This window comes from Bison bison, unplaced genomic scaffold (assembly GCF_000754665.1).
Source record: "Bison bison bison isolate TAMUID 2011002044 unplaced genomic scaffold, Bison_UMD1.0 scf7180017864305, whole genome shotgun sequence".
NCBI classification, from domain to species: Eukaryota; Metazoa; Chordata; class Mammalia; order Artiodactyla; family Bovidae; genus Bison; species Bison bison.
In genome coordinates this window covers 1,975,383-1,997,764 of record NW_011494877.1, presented here as the reverse complement: position 1 = coordinate 1,997,764, position 22,382 = coordinate 1,975,383, and the positions used below count along the sequence as shown (strand labels likewise).

General features: G+C 46.8%; 1 protein-coding gene across 1 annotated transcript in view; it reads right to left on the bottom strand.

The window, feature by feature from the left end:
* The window catches only part of UCK2 (uridine-cytidine kinase 2), a gene marked incomplete at its 3' end in the record, with an annotated part of 72,252 nt that overhangs the window by 6,012 nt on the left and 43,858 nt on the right, over nt 1-22,382 (bottom strand). Inside the window, exons 2-4 of the mRNA XM_010851979.1 lie at nt 12,184-12,343; nt 11,308-11,404; nt 4,082-4,224 (exon numbers count right to left, since the gene is read on the bottom strand). Coding sequence (XP_010850281.1) covers nt 4,082-4,224; nt 11,308-11,404; nt 12,184-12,343 — 400 coding nt within the window. The remainder of the gene's footprint in view (nt 1-4,081; nt 4,225-11,307; nt 11,405-12,183; nt 12,344-22,382) is intronic.

Sequence of the window (22,382 nt, the reverse complement as noted above, 5' to 3'; positions counted from 1 at the left end):
GGGCTTCAGTGCGGAGGGGAGGGCAGACACGTGGAAAGACAGGATGGCGGGGGGAAACAGGCAGACGGGAGGAGACGTCCCGCAGCTTCCACGCTGGAACAGGAGACGGCAGGGGGCCAGAGCGCCGTCCAGACACATGAACACGCAAAACAGAAGGCTTCGCCCACCTCTGCTCCCAAGAGCCTCCCATCCAATTACCACCTTAGACAGACGGCACCCCTCCTTGAGCCCGGGACAACTTGGGACCAGCTAGTTCACTACTCTGAAGTGCCCTCCTCCTCAGAGTCAGGAAAGGTAACCAACCCAACCACTGAATCAGAACAAGGTCTTGGCACAAACCGGAAACTCCAGAGACTCAAAGCCGTCTCTGACCCCGGCACACTTGCTGCCCCGGGACAGGTCACCTAAGAGCGCCCTGCCGGGTGAAGGGCAGGAAACTCCAGGCCTGCTCTTCCCTGCCTGGCTTCCGCTCAGCCCTTCCAAATCAGCCTGTGCTGCTTCTGGTCAGCCAGAGCCAAGAACCAAATGCAGAAGGACCAGAATAAACACAGTTCCTCCACGGTTGTCAATTCCCTTTAAAGATCAGTTGAGGAGATGTGTTATTCTAGTAAAAGAACCAACTGCCTATGTCAAGGCTCAGTGAAGCCCTAATTCTGTGTAAGCTGGAGAGAGGGCCGTGGCAGGCGGGCCTGAGGCCAGCGGTCCCAGGGCCCACAGCAGGCCCTCTCTGGTCCTGGTCCAAGGGTAGGTTACACTCACACGGAGGGGAGGCATGGCAGGCTTTGCTGGGAGGAGACCAATCCCCTAGACATCAAGGGGCCCCCTGGGAAGGAAGGAAGTCCTTCCAAAGGCTGTGAGACTCCCTCCCTTCCACATGAGGGTCAACCTGGAGTGTGCCCGGGAGGACGTGACCCACAGACAGTAAGACCATGGCACTCAAGTCCCCAGGAATGTTCTGCTCCACAGCTCCTGACTAATCCTCCTTCCCTCTCCCTTACCCCTACCCCGCCCCAGCCCACAAAGCATGTTCTCCGGTCCTACAGAGACAGAGAGTGAGTTTGTAGAAACAGCATTTGGGAAGCCCCACTAGACCAGCAGAAGGGTAACTCGGCAGTGGGTGACATGACAGGACGCAGGTCTGAAAGAAGGCAGTGAGCTGCCGCAGGGGAGGCAAGGGGTGCAGAACTGGCCCTGAGAAACCCCAGCAGAGGCTCTCCTCCATGTCACGGAAGGATCCTAGGATCAGGTCTTACCTAATCTATCCCAGAATTATCCATCTAAATCAGACGTGTCACACCACAAAATGTGGTTCCAATTTCCACATTTTTGTACTACTTCTCTCTCTCAGGCATCACTCCATCCCCTGGGACGTTAGTACCACCTGCTGGACTAATGATGATCTCAGCCCAGGTGTTACCAGCTCCAGAGGACATGTCTACTGAGGTTCTGACAAGTCCTGACAGAACACTAGGGAAAACAGAACATCAGCTACCCTCTCAAACGAAGCAGGTTTCTGATCTGCCACGTTGACATTTATCCGCTAAAGCCGTCACCAGGCATTGCCTCTCACGGCACAACTATCCTAGGAGTACTAACCAGTCATTACATGATCCACCAGTAGGAAAGTAAGGTGCAAACTGATTAGAACACAGCCTGCTCCAAGTCACACATCGACTAAACAGTGAAAAGTGAAAGAAACTGCAAGTGTCAGTTGCTCAGTTGTGTCCAACTCCTTGTGACCCATGGACTGTAGCCCGCCAGGCTCTTCTGTCCACGGGATTCTCCAGGCAAGAATACTGGAGTGGGTTGCCATTCCCTTCTTCAGGGGATCTAAATGGTGAAACCAGAATTAAAATAAAGTCCAGTTCATCTGACTCCCATTTTCCCCCAGTGATGCCTCCCAAATCTGGCAAGCTAACATGGATATCCGAGCAGATGAGCTGGGAGTAGAGCAGCCTAGGCAGGACCTGGATTCATGCATGAAGTTATAAACCAGACCCTGGGATCAGGTGCATAAGAGATTCTCAGGCTCTAGTCTCAATTATCTGTCAAAAAAGACCATGTAATCCTTATCTGGCCTGTGTCATGACCCTAAAAAACAGGACTGTTTCCTTCATATTACCTATTAAAAAAAAAATTGCCTAGGAGGTCACCAAAGTCACAAAGCTAGGGGGAGGCTCTGCTGGGACTAGAATTCTCTTCATTCCATAGGATTACCCTTCCCGCATGCCACCTGGGAGGCGAAGTACAGCTTCCCTGACTTGCAGAGTATGAATCCTATTACTTCTCAGGAGGGCAAATCCCAGGGACTCATTTCTCTAGACTCTGCCCTTTCCACTTACAGTCCTTGTGATAAGCACACTAAATTGGATAAACACCAAATTTGTTTCATGAACTGGAAAAGGGAAAACTTCACACACTTTGAGGTTGGAAGGCTTTGGGTTGGGGCTTACGAAATCTGAATCTTCCACTGACTTGCTCTGTGACTAAGGGCTAAGCCTGGAGTATCCTGTGTCCCTCCTCCTCCACATGATGGGGACTCAAACCTTAGTCACCCTTCATGCCTCCCTTCAGTCACTTCCACCGCACTGCCTAGGCTGTGTCCTGTCGGCTCCAACTCTGCTGGGTTCCCCATCTCTCCTCAGTGGTTCATGCCCCAAGATGCCACCCACAGACCTCAGCCCTCCCTGTCATCCAGATCAGAAAACAGTCCTAACCAGCCACAGTGTCTATTTTTGCAGCGAGTGCCTTCTCGGGTTGCCTACACCATCAGCCCACCACATCCACGTCCAGACTCCACTTCCCCCACAAGCCCTCTGGAGCTCTTTGCTCTGAGCCCCAGGGCTGAGTCCATGGACTCTGCTTCCCCCACAAGGCCTCCCGAGCTCTCTGCTCTACATCCCAAGGTGAGTCCACAGGCCCCACTTCCCCCCACAAGGCCTCCCAAGCTCTCTGCTCTGCGTCCCAGGGTGAGTCTACAGGCCCTGCTTCCCCCACAAAGCCTCCTGAGCTCTCTGCTCTGTGCCCCAGGGCTGAGTCCATGGGCTCTGCTTCCCCCACAAGGCCTCCCGAGCTCTCTGCTCTACATCCCAAGGTGAGTCCACAGGCCCCACTTCCCCCCACAAGGCCTCCCAAGCTCTCTGCTCTGCGTCCCAGGGTGAGTCTACAGGCCCTGCTTCCCCCACAAAGCCTCCTGAGCTCTCTGCTCTGTGCCCCAGGGCTGAGTCCATGGGCTCTGCTTTCCCCACAAGGCCTCCCGAGCTCTCTGCTCTACGCCCCAAGGTAAGTCCACAGGCCCCACTTCCCCGACAAGGCCTCCCGAGCTCTCTGCTCTATGCCCCAAGGTGAGTCCACAGGCTCCACTTCCCCCACAAAGCCTCCTGAGCTCTCTGCTCTGTGCCCCAGGGTGAGTTCACAGGCCCCGCTTCCCCCACGAGGCCTCCTGATTTCTCTGCTCTGTGCCGCAGGGCTGAGTCCACAGGCTCCACCTCCCCCACGAGGCCTCCCAACCTCTCTGCTCTGCGCCCCAGGGCTGAGTCCACAGGCTCCGCTTGCCCCACAAGGCCTCCCAAGTTCTCTGCTCTGCGCCCCAGGGTGAGTCCACAGGCTCCACCTCCCTGCCAACAAGCACTTCAGTGTCTTCCGCACACGCTCAAGGTGTTCAGAGGGAACAACCAACTGTGCTCCTGAGCTGGCTGGACAGAGTGACCAAAGCTTCACAGAACTTTCTGGACAGCAAAGGGCAACCGGAATGGGCAGATGGGACCAGCTGCCCAGAGCTGCCAGCAGAGGGTGTTCCTGCCCCAAGATGTGCTACAGTGAGTCCCCATCTTGACTGGACACCTATGGGGAAGTCATAGGGAACTAAGCACTTAGCCAAACTTCTCCCCAGCAAAACCAGAAGGTAAACTTATTTCATGTCTGTGACCTCACAAACCTTTAACAAAACAGTGAGTGAAACTAATCCCTTCTCAAATGTCACTTGGGCAGCAGGATGTCCCTGCGGCAAGGCTGACTGGCCTGGGCTGGGCCCCAGGGGCACAAGGCCACCGATGCGCTGTTGGCAGCTTCTGGGACGCACCTCTGCGGGAGAGCCGGGTGTCCGCATCTGTGTCCACAAAAAGCTTCATCTGGAACAGGTCTCGCACTTCCTGGGAGTAGAAGGCCAGGATCCCTTCGAAGAGCACCACGTCTGCGGGGTAGACAGTAACCGTCTCCTCCTTCCTGCAAACCAGAGGGCAGAAGAAGGGCTGGGTCAGGTGGGAGCAGCAGGGGAGGGGGAGTCTGGAGTTCCGTCCCCTGGACTGAAAGCGGGCTGAAAGGGTTTAAGCATAGCCTCACAGAGCGCTGGGACCACTATGGAGACCTAAGAATGAGCGCCAGTGTGGCTGGGCCAAGGCCTCCTGTAACCAGCTCTTTGGAGCTTTCACTGTAAAACAGAAACAGCAGGCCTACATCCCTCTCCTTGGAATTAAAAAAAACCTGCTGCTAAATGAAGAATAAAGACAGACAAAAGGAGATGTGAGCACTTTCCCCCCACCCCCCTGGAGGCATCCCTAGGAATGCTCTGAGTCCTGTCATGTATGGAGCCTCACACTCTGAACTTTCAAAAACAGAAATTCAGTTTTCTCCCAAGAAGCCCATCCCGTGCCCTCCATGCTGAGGCAGCTGGGAGGAAGACAGAAGGGGCCCAGGGAAAGGTGCGGATAAGAAAGCTTTAGACAAGAGACTGGGAAGGGGAAGGGTCTCTGTGGAAGGAGGAAACAGCCCCAGACATGCCTGGTTTGGCTCTCTTCCTCATCAGCAAAGCAGAGACACACAGTCATCCATCTACCCGCGGGGTTGGGAAGCCCAAGGCAGAGAGATACTAATGTAAACATGACTTCTCAAAAGCCGGGGCAGTGAAAACAGGTGGAGGGGCCTGATGGCGCCTAGCTCTGCCCTGCCTCAACTTTCACTGTACAGTTTTATCTTTTGCTTCTGTCCTAAAACCACATTGCACCTCATTTCAAAATTCACTGGAAGAAAAGTAAGGATACCACTGAAGGTTTACCACTGACCCTGACTGGCAGAGCAGCAGACATTTGTGAAGAAAACCAAATATTTATTTCAAAAGCTCCTTAAGATGATAGGTTTTATTTGGCAAATATAGGGAAGTCAGTAGCAGCTGCCCGCTAAGGAGGAACTTCCTTCCCATAAACATGCTTTGATTCTTTACTGGCTCAGTTCCTTGGGCTCGGGTCTAAATTTTAAGGGAGCACTGCTGGAGCAGCTACCAAGGTAGCAGAACATGGAGCATAAAAGACGGCAGAAAAGGGCCAGGTTAGAGCAGTTAGGAGACTCTAGAACAGTGGTGTAACTCTTGATGCACAAAGAATCAACTGGGGAGCTTTTAAAAATATTTATTCCTGGACCCTACTCCCCTGGGGCTCTGATTTCATTAGTCTAGGGTGTAGCTAGGGCATCAGTACTTTGTAAAAGCTCCCCAGGTATTTCTTTCTCTTTTTTAAGTCATGAAACTTTATTTACTTAACAGCAGAGGTTTGCAGTATATTGAGCAGATAAAAATACCAAGAGAAATTGCATCCACATTCATATTGGAGATACTTCTAACTTCTTTATTTTAGAAACTGACAGATAAAGAAGGAAATGGAAAGTCTGAATAACACAATTAACAAAAATATGTGGTTTGAGCATACACACGACTTTGTACAAAACTTTGAAATATAACTGCAGCAGGCACAAAAATTAACTGTCAGGCCACAGTGGAATATTAATCAATTCCAAAAAGCAGAGCTCACTTGTACTTTTGTTTTTTATCTATCCTGTTTGGGATTGTACGGCATGAAATCTATGGATTTGATTTCATTAGTTCTGAAATAAAATTAAGCTGGTATCTCTTCAGATATTGTCTTTATTCTCTTCACTTTCCTCTGATTAAATATTTTTCAGGTCTGAACTATCTTCCACGTCTCTTAATCTGTTTTGTTTTTTTGTTTTTTCTGTCTTTTTCTTTCTTCATCCATTAAGGCATTCATGCATTAATGGAGGATTTCTTCAGATCAATCCTCTATTGTCTGAATTGAGTTTTTTTTTTTCCATTTGGCTGCTAATACATTGACTGAGTTTGAAAATTTTGCCATTGTGTTTCCCATTTCTAGAAGTAATTTCTTTTCTCATACTTATACATTATTTTTTTTTAATTTACATTTGCTTCTTCCAATTTTATTAAGATATAGAGCACTGCATAAGTTTAAGGTATACACATAATGATTTGACTTGTATTATGAAATGATAACCGTAATGGGGTTAGTGAACATCCATCATCTCATATAAAACAAGTATCGAAGAAATAGAAAAAAAATTTTGTGATGAGAACTCTTAGGATTTACTCTTAACGGCTTTCACCCAGAACGTACAGCAGTGTTACCTATATTGTATTGTATATTACATCCCTAGTTCTTATTTATCTTTACAAGCTGGAGCATGGACCTTTCGCTGATCTTCATCTAATTCTCCCTCCTTCACAAACCCTATCTCCTCGTTCCCCAACCCCCTATGGCGGTAGCAATAATCTCTTTTTCTATTAGTTAGTCAGTTTGTTTTTCTGCAGTATAATCAAGCTACAATACTATGTCAGTTGCTGGCACACAACACAGTGATTTGATATTTCTATACATTTCAAAATCATTACAATGGTAAGTCTAGTTATCACCTGTCACCACACAAAGATATTGTTATTGAGTAAATTCCCCACACCGTACACTTCATACCTGTGATTCATTTATTTGGCAGCTGAAAATTTGTACCTCTTAACCTCCCTGACTATTTCTTTTTCCCTACTCCCTTAACTTCTGGCAACTACCAGTTTGTTCTCTGTACCTATCAACTCTTATCTCTGTTTTCTTGTTTGTTCATTTGTTTTGTTTTGAGACTCTACATAATACATAAAATCATACAGTATTTGTCTTTGGCTGATTGATTTCACTGGCGTAATACCCTCTAGGTCCACCAATGTTGTCACAAATGGCAAGATTTCAGTCTTTTCCCCAGCTATGTCTGCAGCCAGGGTTGAGACATATCAGTCTCTGGGATAATGTCAGGTACTGGAAAACAGTGCCCACTGTGGTTCAGGATAAGGGACCAAACTGGGCAGAATTTAGAAGCAAGATGGACAGAAAAAGAGATCAACAAGTGAGTGAAATAATGAGTAGTCTCTAGACAGCTGGCCTAGGCCAAGAAGAGGGTGGAAAGGCTCTGCTGGGAAACAAAGAATATGTGTTTTCCTGGGATTTCTAGGGTTCCATCTGGAAAACACACACACTGTGCTTACACAGACTGACACTGTCTGGCAGTGCTGATCGGCTTGCCTAACGGATAAAGACTAAAAAGACTGTTGACTGTTTCAATTCAGTCATGCCTCTTCAATCCTGGGACAGTAAGGAGAACAGAACTGCATGCCCCATGGGTGGTGCCCCTGGAAGCTGGAATCAATCACTTCCCTAATCTACATGAAGGTCTGGGTGGGAGAAAATTTTGAAGCAGTTTAGAGCTAAAAGCAACATTTATTGAGCAACTACTAGCCCAAGATGGAGAAGGCAATGGCACCCCACTCCAGCACTCTTGCCTGGAAAATCCCATGGACGGAGGAGCCTGGTAGGCGGCAGTCCATGGGGTCGTGAGGAGTCGGACACGACTGAGTGACTTCACTTTCACTTTTCCCTTTCATGCATTGGAGAAGGAAATGGCAACCCACTCCAGTGCTCTTGCCTGGAGAATCCCAGGGACGGGGGAGCCTGGTGGGCCACCGTCTATGGGGTCGCACAGAGTCGGACATGACTGAAGCGACTTAGCACTAGCCCAAGATGTGCCAGAAGCCACATACGGCGCAAGGTCCTGTTTAGGAGTTTGGAGATGGGCTGTGAGGTTCACATAAGAAACCTGGAGTATTAGAGCATTTAGGATAACCTAGCACAACCTTCTCACTTGAGAATTATTCCTTACAGTAAAGAAGGGGAAGATCAGAGAAAGGTATTTACAGAGAATAGGTGACTTCTCAGTTTTCGCCCGACATTCATTTGTAGTCATCACAAAAAACCCAAGGCTGGAACGGGATCAGTTAACCCTGAGTGGCTGGGTCCCTCACAAGTGGCCCTTGAGAGCTGGGGGACTGTTGGGGTCTTAGATGGTCACAAAGCCTCAAAGAAGAGTTGGACTCTGGGCCACTAAAGAACAGGATTTTAAAATAAAAGATATGACAGCAGAATTAGGAGAAAAAAGTAAAACATGTCTGGATGTGCAACTCTGTGGGGTTTTTTGTTACTCCGTGAACTTGACGGAGCCCATGCCAAGAAGATACTCACCTTCACCTCTTGCACCTGACTACACTGGTCCGGCCTGAACTCGTCCCAGCTCCCCTCACTCCACTCCCTTCCATCGGGCCCTTATCGGTGTCTCACCTGGGCCACTCCAAAGGGCTTCATAAACAGCACTGTGCATCTTCTTTTCCTGCCACAAGAATGACCTCTCCACTCCTACATAATAGCCGTCTTTGGCTCCTTACCCCCAACACATTTGCACCCTGGCTCTAAGGTCTGTGCCCTTCCTGATCTGAGGCCTATCTACCTCCCAGCCTGCTCCACCTCCTGCCACTCTCCCCACATACGACCCCCTTCCCTCCATACCCAACCCACTGCAATCTCCCACCAAGCTTGCCCCTGAAATGCCTCCCTACCCATCACCTTGGAGATCCCTTTCCCAATAACTTCTCATGCTTTTCAATACACAGTTTAAGTATCACTTCCTATACACGTACCTGCTCTAACTACTCCAGCCTCCTTCTTCCTTTACATCCCTCCACGGGCCTGTGCCTTAGCTGTCAGGCTGCAGGTTAATTCTGTAGTAGTGCCCCACCCTAGACCTGAAAAGGGGGTGGGCTTGACTGTCTCTTGTCACCACCAATCTCTGCTAAGGCTGCTGCTGCTGCTAAGTCGCTTCAGTCGTGTCTGACTCTGGGCGACCCCATAGACGGCAGCCCACGAGGCTCCTCCATCCCTGGGATTCTCCAGGCAAGAACGCTGGAGTGGGTAGAAACTACAATTTCCAGAATCTCTTTCCCTAAATGGTCCCAGCTACTTTGCCAAAGGAAAACTTAGAAGATGAAAGTGAAACAAAATCTAAAATTTTTAGGAGATCATAACAGCTAGACAAGGAAACTGTGGACACTCCACACAGAGGCTGTGGGGACTTCCCTGGGGGTCCAGTGGCTAAGACTCCACACTCTGGATGCCCCCCTGAATCCTTGGTCAGGGAACTAGATCCCACATACTGTGACTAAGAACCTGGTACAGCCAGGAAAAAAAAAGGCTGTGGGCCCAGATGCAGCAGATTCATGGACTTGGCATGAACACAGTTTCTCTTCCAGGGGCCTAGTCTGCCATCAGTGGGAACTGACTTCTCTGATTCTCCACCTGCAGCCTCCCAGATCCTCACTCTCCCAGCCCCTCATTATTTATGTTAGTTCCAATTTCTATCTAAACATCCCTCTATTCCTGCACAGTCTGTAGAGGCAGATACAGGAGGCGTATCTTGTTCTTTGAATGTCAGTAGAACTGGGTTCATAATAGGAAGTGCTTCCATAGATACCAGAGAGGTATGAAGGTGAGCACCAAAACAGCTGGACTTGCCATCACAATGTGCTATCTCTTTTCTCCTCCTCCAACCAAACCTCTGCCACACCCTCAAGTTCTGAGAAAGTTCCAGAGAGCAGCACAGAATGTGTGAGCTAAACTGCATTAAAAGCTGAGATGTGTCCTAAAGGAACACACAGAGAGATAAAGATCGGGCTTTTAAATGGAGAAGCAGACATAGAGAATAGACTTATGGACATGGGGAGAGGGGAGGAGAGGGCGAGATGTATAGAGAGAGTAACATGGAAATTTACATTACCATATGTAAAACAGATAGCCAACGGGAATTTGCTGTATGTCTCAGGGAACTCAAACAGGGGCTCTGAATCAACCTAGAGGGGTGAGATGGGAAGGGACGTTCAAGAGGGAGGGGACCTATGGCTGATCCAGTGTTGATTCACACTGATGACAGAAAACAACAAAATTCTGTAAAATAATTATCCTTCGATTAAAAAATAATTAAACAAGATTAGGTTTTTAATCATAGAAATATTTGGTAGTAACAGTTGCACAAGATCTAATTTCCCATTTAAGGGGGGAAAAAAAAAAAAAAACAACTCAAGACAGATCAAGAAGATAAAGGAACTAGGAAAGAAAATGAAAAGTGGGAGGGAGAAACTTTCAAAAACACAGCCCAGAGCTGAAAGCAACACTTACTGAGCCATCACTAAGCCCAGGATATGAAGCAGCTGTACATGGCCTAACACACCGCTTGGGAGTGTCAGCTGTGCCTGGGAGGCCCCAAAGTAAGCAGAGAGCCCTGGGCAGCTCTGAAGGAGCTCTAGGCCAGCAGGAAGGATCCTCCAGAAGCCCCTTTTCACTGCTCAGAGGGGAGGAGGCTGTGATGAAGTCAACCCACTCCTCTATTGATCAGGAGCATTACTGCTGTTGCTCAGATGCTCAGTGTCCAACTCTTGGCGGCCCCACGGACTGCAGCACGCCAGGCTTCCCTGTCCTTCACTATCTCCCAGAGTGTGCTCATACCCATATCCATTGAGTCGGTGAGGCCATCCAACCATCTCATCCTGTCGCCCCCTCTCCTCCAGCCCTCAATCTTTCCCAGCATCAGACAGAATCTTTTCCAATGAGTCAGCTCTTTGGATCGTATGGTCAAATTATCAGAGTTTCAGCTTCAAACAGAAGCATGGAAACTGACAAATGGAAGGACAAATCTGACCTGACTGAGAAGATCCCTAGAGGGCCTAGTCCTGGTGACTTCAGGACTCTCACAGCTCTCCACACAGCCCAATCTGAAGTGAACCAGAGAGCAGAAGTAACAGCTTCCTTGTTCTTCTTCCCGTTCTTCCTCCACTCTGCCTCGCTTTTTATTCTAGGAACATCTTGGGCATGTGAATAAAAATGAATGTGCAGTCCCTCACCTGAGCTCAAATTCACAGATCCGTCCTTCAGGGTAACAAAATAGGATGATCATGATCGGACTGTTCCAGGAACCACCTGGAACTGTTGGAATTCCTGACCTGTGTATCTGCGGACACCCTGACGTCACTGCCCCACCACAGACAGGATGCAGTGGGCACCAGGCGGCGGGAGGGGACAGGAGACTGGCACTTCCGAGGAGCAGCAGGCAGCAATCCCCAGCCCAGAACAGCTCACTTACCGGGAATGGGAAACAAAGTCGTACACGGGAATCTGGACAGTTTTCCCTTCCGTGATTTCTTTGAGTGTCTTGAAGATGAGTTCATTGTCAAAGGCATCTGAAGGAAATCAAACTGTTAAGATGTTTGCTAACTGTAAAATGATTTCTCCTATAATGATGAACAGGCATCCCTTTAAGCCTGTTTTCTACCCATATATGCATCACACCCTAGATAAGCATCCCCTCTCCCCAAAAAAGTCTAATTTCAACCCAAAGCAGGATGCAAACTCCCTACATTTCAAACCAAAATGTGTGAGTTCTGAGAACTGGAAGTGGGTTCTTTTCTTTTGCCTTAATGTCCCATCCCTGGCCTGTATCTCTCTAAACCCAGCGTACGAAAGATACCTCACGACTAGGTGAGGGCAGCAGGCACTACGGCAGCTTTGACTCAACTGAAAGAACCCTAAACCAGCTTAAGAGGCAGCGTGCTGACCTGGGACTGTCAGGGCACTGGACCCTCAGTCTCCCTTTCTGCCTTTGGGTGAGTTTAACGCACAAGCCACGTACACCCACGTGCCAGGCGGTGGCAGGAGGCGGGGCCACAGGCTGTGTAGACCAGAGGAGGCAGGAGAACCAGCTGTTCTGGCCTGTGTCTGTCCCGCCCTGAGTCATGGGTTTTTCCAAGATTCACCCTTGTTTAGACACAGACTCAATCAGTATTTAAGGAGGCAAGCATTGCAGAAGCCACAGCAGAAGCCCTTCTTTACTATGAGCCCACAGCAAGCCTGCAAGGTACCCAAGAGTCCTCCATTCAATGGCTAGGAAACAGACTCAGAGAGGTTAAGCCACTTCTTCAATCAACACCTCCACATAGGCCCTTTCAATGCCCCAGCTCACCTGGGTGATCAAAGTTGAACTGGCCCTTCAGGGCTTTGGCCTTCTGCTCTGAAGTGAGGGCGCGGTAGAAGCTGTCCTGGCTCAGGATGACCACCTGCTTCTGGCGATAGTCCACCTCGTTCTGCCCCAGAAGCTGCACGATCTTAGCACAGACGGAAGACTGCAAGGAGAGAAGAGAGCAGTGCAGACCACAGGGTGAGGCCCAGTCACCGAGCTGACTGTGTGTGTCCCGAGCAAGGGCCTTTGCAAGGAAGAATGCAAAGGCTACCACCACGGATGATGGAGTAGGGGAAGGGAGGATATGTCTGCTGAGAAGGAATTCAGGGGGCCCAGAAGTCTCTTCCTCCCCCATTCCTTAACACAAATTACTATGCTGAAGTATCCACAGTGATGACGTGGGGACGATGGCAGTAATCTCTGCTTCTATTTCATAAAGCCTTCTCCAAAGCTGCAAATAAAAGGTGATGCTATTTTATCCTTTACTGCCACCCTAGTATAGATACACAAAAAAGACAGCAGAAATTAGGGAAAGGGCACAGAGATGATGTGCTGATGGGCCAAAGGGCTGCTGGGTCATGAAATGACTGAGCATTTTCAAGACATCTCAGCCCTTACACATCTCTTTATATCAAAGGAATCTCAGCTGGTTGGCAGTGAGGCCAAGGCCTTGGCTTCCCTCCTACTTCAGTCTTTCGCTCTGGCCTACAGCCACAGTACACAAGGCAACCTTCTCACAGATGTATGCCCCCACTTATGGAGCTGCAGACATAAACATCACCAATACTGGAAACAGTAGGGCATCCTAATTAAGAGGAGGGACACCAGCTCCCAGTGAACTTGAACCTACATACTTGTAATACACATATCTGACTTCTTTTCTCTCCAGTGAACACACACTCTTTGTAAAAGGAAAAGTATAAAAACAAGTGCATTCAAAAGAATGAGATAGTCGGGACTTCCCTGGCAGTCCAGTGCATAAGATTTTGCCTTCCAACGCAGGAAGTGTGGGTTTGATCCCTGGTCAGGGAACTAAGATTCTACGTGCCTTGTGGCCGGGAAAACAAACAAACAAACAACAAAAAAACCCCATAAAACAGGAGCAATATTGTGAAAAATTCAGTAAAGAATTTTAGGGCTTCCTTGGTGGTTCAGTGGTCTGCCTGCCTCTTACCATGTTCGATCCCTGGTCCAGGAAGATCCCACATGCTGCGGAACAACTAAGCCCCTAGGCCATAACTACTGAGCCATGCACACTGCAACAAAGCCTCCCCACTCACCACAACTAGAGAAAGCCCACACACAGCAATGAAGATTTAGTGCAGCTAAAATTCCTTTAAAAAATGAAACAAAAATTTTTTAAAGAATTTTTAAATGGTCCACATCAATAAAGATCTTTTTAAAAATGAGATAGTGAAGGATTGTATTTATCAAATAACTGACTTCTTCCTCATTTGCTACAAAGATTAACTGAAAAATAAGAATGTCTACATCACAAAACCTCTAGAAGATGTAATGGAAGTCCCCTTATGGAACTGGCTGACCTGATTATAAGCGATGAAACAATGAGCACAGTTGAAAGATGAAAGAAGGAGAGGTTTCTTGGGCTCACCCTTAGAAATCTTACAGTTGAGACTATTTTACCAATTCATTTTAACAGGGAAAAGCCAGGGAACTTTTAACTAAAAGTTACAATTCATATGAAGAATGTATTCGATTCGTCCAAGCATAAGGAAAACTCGCTATTCCTGTTGTACTACTCAATGTAAATCAAAACTATTTTGCACAGTATGTCCTGTTGTATAAGCTGTGAAACACACTGGCATTTTATAAGGATCTGTGGGAGAATAATATTTTGGCTCAACTGTTAGAAAGTTATTTTACTTTGACATTTTTGCATATTAATACACAGATAAAACATTTAAACTACTTAGGATTTTTGGAACGACAGATGTGCCACACAAAAAAAATCATAGGCAGATATAAAGCTTGCATATGACTTAAACTAGATTCAAAAATGAAAATGTTGTAACAAACCAAGGGTTCTATGCAGTTAAAAACTTTTTAGGTTTTTATACTTGTATAGGTCCATAATTTCCTTTTCCTAGCTTCCATCTGCTTCTTGTATCGTAAAGCTATGAGTGGGGAACGCTTATACCTGCAGTTTTCACTAGTAAATAGAATTCCTTCTAGAAGTCCAAAGAACTGGGGCTTTCCTGGTAGCTCAATGGTGAAGAATCCACCTGCCAACGCAGAAGACACAGGTTTGATCCCTGATCTGGGGAGATTCCACATGCCTCAGAGCAACTAAGCCCGAGCGCTACAACTCCTGAGCCTGTGCTCTAGACCTCATACACCTCAGCTACTGAAGCCCACATGCCTGGAGCCCGTACCCTGCAACATGAGGCGCCACTGCAATGAGCAGGCTGTGCACCACAAACAGTGAGCAGCCCCCGCTTGCCACAACTAGAGAAAAGCCCACTCAGCAACAAAGACCCAGCATAGCCAAGAATAAATACATAAATAAAAAATTTTTAAAAGAAAGTCAGCGGGAGGAAGTGAGACAAATTTGGAGTTTGGGGTTAACATATACACGCCACTATATATGAAGTAGATAAACAATAAGGATTTACTGTATAGCACAGGAAACTACAGTATCTTGTAAAACCTACAGAGGAAAAGAATCTGGAAAACAGAAGTATAACTGAATCATTTTGCTGCACACCTGAAGCTAACACAACACTGCAAATCAACTATACTCCAAAAAAAACAGGTAATCAGAAGTTTCAAGGCAAGGCTCCCTTGGTGGCTCCTTCCTTACTTCCCTGGAATAAGGTGGTAAAGAATCCACCTGACAATGCAGAAAACACAGGGTTCCATCCCTGGTCCAGGAAGATCCCACCTGCAACCGAGTCCCTGCGCCTCAACTATTGAGCCTGTGCTCTAGAGCCCGGGCGTTGCAACTATGGAGCCCACGTGCCGCAGCGAGTGAAGCCTGCACGCCTACAGCCCACACTTCAGAACAGAAGTCACCACACAGCTCCACTGTAGGAGAGCAGCCTCACTTCCTAAAACTAGAGAAAAGCCTGTGCAGCAACAAAGACCCAGCAGAGCCAAAAACAAATAAGTAAATAAACAAAATTAGTTTTTTTAAGTACTAAAAAAAGAGAGAGAAAGAAAGTTCCAAGGTATACGAAACCCTTTATCGTTCAGGAGATAAATACCACTGCATGAACGAGCAAAGAAACACCAGCCTCTAAGTTAATCTACATTTTTCTAGTATTTTCTTCTCCCTGAAACTTTTGTTAAAAATGGGCCCAGAATTTCTAGACAACTGCTGAATCAGGGAGAGGTTCATTGTATTATTCTGTCTTCTGGCGCTTAGGTCTGAATCTTTACACAATCAGAAGGAAGAAGTGCTACAGAGGACTTCTGCAATGAGTAAATACTTAAGTCCCTCCTTTTATGTCTTCTTCACTTTTAATTTCCCTTTTCTCCAATCCTGCCCTCTTCAAAAGGATGAAATGGAGCTGTAAGGTGTCTTCTTCTCTTAGGAAAGGGTTTGAGATAGGAAAAAAATTAATGACTAGGGCCTGGAGAAGGGAAAGTCTACCCACTCCAGTATACTGGCCTGGAGAATTCCATGGACTGTATGGGGTCGCAAAGAGTTGGACAGGACTGAGCGACCGACTTTCACTTTCTCCAGTACTCTTGCCTGGAAAATCCCATGGATGGAGGAGCCTGGTGGGCTGCAGTCCATGAGGTCCATAAGAGTTGGACACGACTGAGCGACTTCACTTTCACTTTTCACTTGCATGCATTGGAGAAGGAAATGGCAACCCGCTCCAGTGTTCTTGCCTGGAGAATCCCAAGGACGGGGGAGCCTGGTGGGCTGCCGTCTATGAGGTCACACAGAGCCGGACACAACTGAAGTGACTTAGCAGCAGTAGCAGGGCTTGAGAAGAAGGCAAGCAATCATGAGCTTCTAGAATGCTAAAAATGGGAGATGGTACAACTGCTGTGGTGAGCTAAGACTTATTAATAACTATAGTTACAAAAACACAAGTACCATATGATGCCACTTACATGAGGTATCTAGAGTAGTCAGATTCATAGAAAGTAGAATGGAGACGGCCAGGGGCTCGGGGGAGTTGCATAATGGATATAATTTATTACAGGATGAAACAGTTCTGGAGATTGGGGCCCAAAGCAAATATACTTAACATTACTGAACTATATGCTTAAATATTATTTTTAAGACAGTAAATTTTATGCTATTAGGTTGGTGCAAAAGTGGTTTTGCATTGCTGAAAATGTGGTTTTGCATTGCTGAACTTTGCTTTTTGATATTGGAATACATTCTTAAATGCAGTTATGTTATATATCATTTTAATGCACATTTCTCCATTTTTACGCTACAGGAATAAACAAACTTATTTCTTGTTGGCTAATATGTGTTAATTATAATGGTTCCTATTTTCATTCATAATGATGTGTTTGACCCTAGTTATAATGATTTAAAATTCACTTCCTAAAACTGCAATTACTTTTGTACCAACCTAATATGTATGTTTTATCACAATTAAAAATAATAATTCATATAAGAAGAATGTGCCTTTAGAGGTAGTTTCTTCCTATGTGCTAGTTGCGTGATGTGTGCTCAGTTGTGCTGGAATGTTTGTGACCCCATGGACTGAAGCCTGCCAGGCTCCTCTGTCCATGGGATTTCCCAGGCAAGAATACTGGAGTGGGTTGCCATTTCCTCCTCCAGGGGATCTTCCCAACCCAGGGACGGAACCCAAGTCTCTTGTGCCTCCTGCACTGGCAGGCGGATTCTTTACCACTCAGCCCCCAGGGAAGCCCACACTGGGCTCAGTATTTTTAAATCATTCCATTTCCTATTACAACTTTGTATGCTGGCCGTTATTATTATACCCACTCGGTGCAGACTGAGGTGAAGAGAGGCACAGCCCAAGGCCAGCTGCAGGGGAGCCAGGACTCTCACCAGGAGCCCCACTCTGGACCCACTTACTCTACTTTCAGCTAAACCTCACCAGCAAACTGGCACTGCTCATGGAGCTGGGAGGAAACTTAGTTGCACATAGTGCAATGTATCCTGAACAGACTCTGTCCCTGCCACTTTTAGCAGGCTATTTTAGCGGGCGGGGGGGTTTGCAGGGACACACAATAACAAGTCAGCTTAGGGTTGCTGTCTGAATACAAAATTAAGATCAATATGAGGTTACTTTTAGAAAAAGAAAAAAGATTAAATGGAAGAATCAGTGAAGATAATTTACAATTTCTTCACTACTATGCCATTTTGAAGATATTATCTCACTTAATTCTTTTACAAAAGATATAGTTTTATCTTTTTTTCCACCTTAATGAGGAAACTGAAGCTTAGAGATTTCAGTTAAGCCAAACAACTTGCTCAAAGGTCATGGAGCTGAATCTCAAGCCTAACTGCAGATCTTCTAACTGCAAAGGCACAATTCTTTTCACTATTCTAGAACTGAAGCAGCTTTGGCATCACCCCCAATATTCTATATAAATTTACTCCACTTCCAGAGAACAGGGAGGGAACTACTTAGACATGTAATACTGTTTTGTCACACTGTATCATTAAAGTCAACTTTCACAGAATATCAAAAAGAAGCTAAAAAGCACACACACACACACACACACACACATATTCAAGGTATTTAGTCTTAAGGATTGTGTTCAAAGAATCCAGCCAGTAATGTTGGGGGGCCTAGAAAATTCTTCGAAGAAAAGTCTATAGGATTAAGTCTCGCAAACAGCTACTCCGGTGATGGAGAACCACTCACAATGCCTTTCAGATTCCTTCCTGTGCTGTAGTTTCTAGAACATGCCAACCCTGGACTTCATCATTAGGCCAGTGCTCAGATGTGCTGACCACTGTGGCAGTCTCTCTTCCCAGAGACGCCTCTCACTCGGGAAGCCCCAGGAGAGCTCAGTCACCAGCGAACCAATGGACCCTTCCAGCTAGTGGTTTCCAACAGGGCGGCTATTGGGTCCTCACTGGTTCCCATTTTGCTCCAAGCAGTACAGCGATTTCCTAAATTGATTCTCACAGAGGAGGGGGCTCAGATAGCCTAGACACTAAGATGGTGTCTAGAAATGTCTAGTGTGTCTGTGTCTTCCAAGATCTTCCTTAAGATCCTCTTGTCCAACCCCAATACTGCCTGGTGAGGAAAACAGAGCAGAAGAACCGCCAACCACCCCAACACACAACCTGGAAAAAGCCCCAGCTGGTCAACTCAGAGCAACTCAGGTCAGCACTGCAAGGGCTTCGGGCTGGTATGTCCTCAGGAGACGGGGTAGGTATTTCTCAAGGCAACTTTACAGGAGAGTGCGGGATTCTGTCAAGCTGTCTGTGCTGCTCAGAGGAAGCTGCGTCATCATGAGAGAGAGCTCAGATGGAGGAAAGTCTAGCACTGTCACGGCCTGGGGCTTACAGCGGCCAGCCAGCTCCAGGTGAGGCGCCTGTGGCATCTCTCCCTCCCAGCCCTTCAGGATGGGTTGTGGATATCAGTTAATACCTGCTCTGACGGCACCATCCAGCAGCTAAGAGTGCAAGAAGACCCTATCTAACTCCTTCACTCTGGGACTGCGTATAAGTCACCTCAATAAATCTTGACAGAAGCTCTCCCTGTCACTATCATTAAGTAAGAAACACACCACTAACCTATATGGTGTCCAGCATGCCCCCAGACATTACATCACTCCTTTGAAGGCAGGGGTTCCTCTCCATGCAGCTCAGAAGCTCTAATTCACAAGTATGAGAAAACCAAAGCCCCAGTAATCTGCCCTGAGACAGAACAAAGCTCAAACCTGCTGACTCAATTCCTGGTCAAACCATCTATGCGGAAGCAATAGGGAGGCGCCACTCAATGCTTCTGTAAGGCCAACCAACCGTGGGGCCATGGATGACCCCAGAACACATGCACTGCTAAGTTGGTTCTGCTAGCTCCCATACAGTTATACACAAACACAAACAACTAAGATCTGAACCAGAAACTCACTAAGTTGCTATATAACACAATAACTAAGAGCTCCTGGAGCACAGCGACCAGTTGTGACTCGGCTTTTATTCCAGGGCTTGACAGGCCTTGGCACCTGGCGGGCTCACTCAAATGTGGTTAGATGAATGACCACAGGGAATGTCTGAATCCAGCAGAGTACCTTTTTCTTTTCCCTTCAGATCTGGAGTTTCAAATATATAGTTTGCCCTGTTCATCCTTAGCATCAGTCTTGACTCCATGCTGTAGTACATAACATACTCAGAGATAACTAGTTGTGTAACCAAATCTCAGTCCCTGAGTTTTAGCTGAGCACATGACCACATTTCCCAGCTTCCCTTATAGCTTGTGATTGTACTAAGTTCTGACCAATTAGACAAGTAGAGGTGTGAAGCAGAAGCTTCTGGAATCTCCTGAAAGGATAAGGGTCACCTTTTGACTCTCTCCTTCCTGTTGGCTAGAAGAAAACTTGATGGCTGGAGCTCAAGCAGCCACTTTGTAAAATCATTATCATGCTAACTAAGGTAGTGGGGCAGCTAAATAAAGGAGCCACAGACTCCAGATCATAGAAGTAATACAGTAATGAGGTAAATTATCTTGTTTAAACCCTAATGTTTGAAATTTTCCATCACTTTCAACTTAAATAATACTAATGTCAACACCCATATATCCAGTATACCTTACTGCAAATGTTCTCTGGAAAGCTATGGTAATTCTCCTGTCCTGGGGCAAGAGAGTGCCTTATTCATCACAATTTGCCACAAGCATCCCCTCAACCAAATAATTTCTTTGTTTTAAAAGGTGAGGTGGGAACGTTTGCCTCAACCAGTGTCCCAGACCACCTGCTAGCCTCTCTCTGTGTATTCATCCTGATGTGTCAGAGTAGTATCATCCCCATCTTTCAGCACCTTGCTTGTGCTGCAGGCCAAGCTCTCCACAGAGGAAGCCATGACTGGTAGGGGTAAAATCAGATTATAAACAGTACTAAATGAAAAACTTCCCAGAATAGAAACTCTTGGTTTTAATTCCTGATTTGTGTTGGTAGTAGAAAGGTAGTCCAGCCTAGAAAACCCCAGGTGTTAGCCTGCACCTGAGAAAAACTCTGGTTGATCAACAGTCACCGATATAAACATATTCCCAGGACTTTTCAGTGAACTCGGGATCCAAGCTCTACTCCTAGCAAAGACATTTAAAATAATTCACATCTAGGTTTGTAGAATTATAGTTGGCTCTGTTCTCTTTGGAGTCATGAACCCTGACAGAGAGACTCCCTCAAAGAATACTTACTCGTGAAACTAAACTGGTTCAGAATCAACTGAGGGATGACGAACAACAGTGAACACCCAAACGCCAGGGGCTGTTCTAAGGAGTTTACATTTACTACGCTATTTAATCTTCAAATCAATTTCATGAGGTGCACGTTCTTCTTATGCCCATTTAACAGAAGAAATGGAGGCACAGAGGGGTAGATTAAGTGACGTGGCCCAAGATCAGATGCCAAGAGAGCAGCTGAGCTGGTCTTCAAACTCACGCAGGCTGGCTTCAGGACGCCAGACCTCAGCAACCACACACACCACCTGCCTTGCCACTGCGTCAGAAGGGGCCGCGGACCTCTTCTCATGAGAGACACAGTGACCTACCACGCAGGTGCAGTGGCCACAGTGTATAATACAGGAGCTGCTGGGAACGAACACTCTCAGCAAGGCTCGGTAATTTCCTTTCCTTGGGCTCTGCAAAGCACAGGCTTGCTGGACTTCCTTAGAAGTTAGTTTTCCTGAGAAATATTTTACTAGGAAAACAGTAAGACAAGTCACTTCTGATCCACACTCTGCTGTACATGTGAAACTAACACAAAATTGTAAAATAACTATATTTTTCCTACTTCTATATCCTATTTTCTATTAGGAAATAAAATATTTCCTACATTTTTCCTATATAGAGAAAACTCTATATTTCCCTATTTTTCAATAGGAAAAAAAACAGGAGAGGGACTGCTGCCCATGGTCCTTATGTGAAGCCAAGTTCCACTTTAATCCACAGCCTGGTGGCAGGTATTAACCTGCCACCAACACAGGTGAAACATTAGGCAAGAGACGGGGCCCGTGCTCAAGCGGTGATGCGGGGCCTCAGCGCTGGCCGACACTCATTCAGTACAAAACAGTGGCTGACTTCAACCTCCTGTGCTGATTTTGAGCCTGAATATAAAATCTGTGGACACTTCTTTGTATTCCCCACAGGACATACACAAAAGACACCACCTCCACTCTCCCCTCCCCCCCCAAAATTGAATGCATCTCGGCTGATTGCTGGCTTTGATGAATTTGCTCCTCGTGAAGCCCTCTGCAAAAGACAGAAGCCAAGAAGGGGAGTGCTGGAGGGTCAGCTCCCACTGCCTCGTGGATACATGTGAAGCTGGATCTCTTTCCTTCCCCTTTTACTTGAGGGGCAGGAGATAAGCAAGGAGGGTAAAACCCAGACGACCGAACTCCCTGTTCGAGGGAAAAACAAGCACATCCTTGGACAAGGTGTACCAAAACCCACCCACTTTGTACAGTTTGGCTTACGAAGCAAGGATAATATGCCTGTTGCAAAAATTATGGCCCAAGACTTGAAGTCCTTCTGGAGAGAAGCACAAAAAGAAAGGCGACTCCCTTCTGTTCTTAGAAAAGTGAACGGATACAGGCAAGCACAATGTGCCAGTGGGATCCCCGGCTGGATCTCTGCAAATTGAAGCCCACACATGAGTAAACATTTAACAAGGACTTAACAGCACAAGAGTGCTTTGTTGTACGAAGTATACTTGAGTTAACTCTTCCCTTTCCAGCAGTCCTTATCCAAATTGTGGAAAACCACAAGTTAGACTATCTGGCTCTCAAAAGATTGCTTCTTCAATTTTCTCTTTAAGTTTCCTCCAGCACCCCTGTCTAACTGCAGCACAGCAGGGGGAGGAAACCGAAAGTGTGTGCCAGGCACCCACTTCCCCTTCTTTTTGGAAAGGCTCTTTCACTGTCCTCGAAAACCCAACTTCCTATTCATCCCTCACAGCCTCTGAAGAAAGGGCTTCAAATCTTCTGTTAAGAGATTCAACTTCCTCAAGTTGTCCTTTCCAGATTTTGACGTACTTATCATTCATCAGCCACCTCCTTGGTCACCAAACTC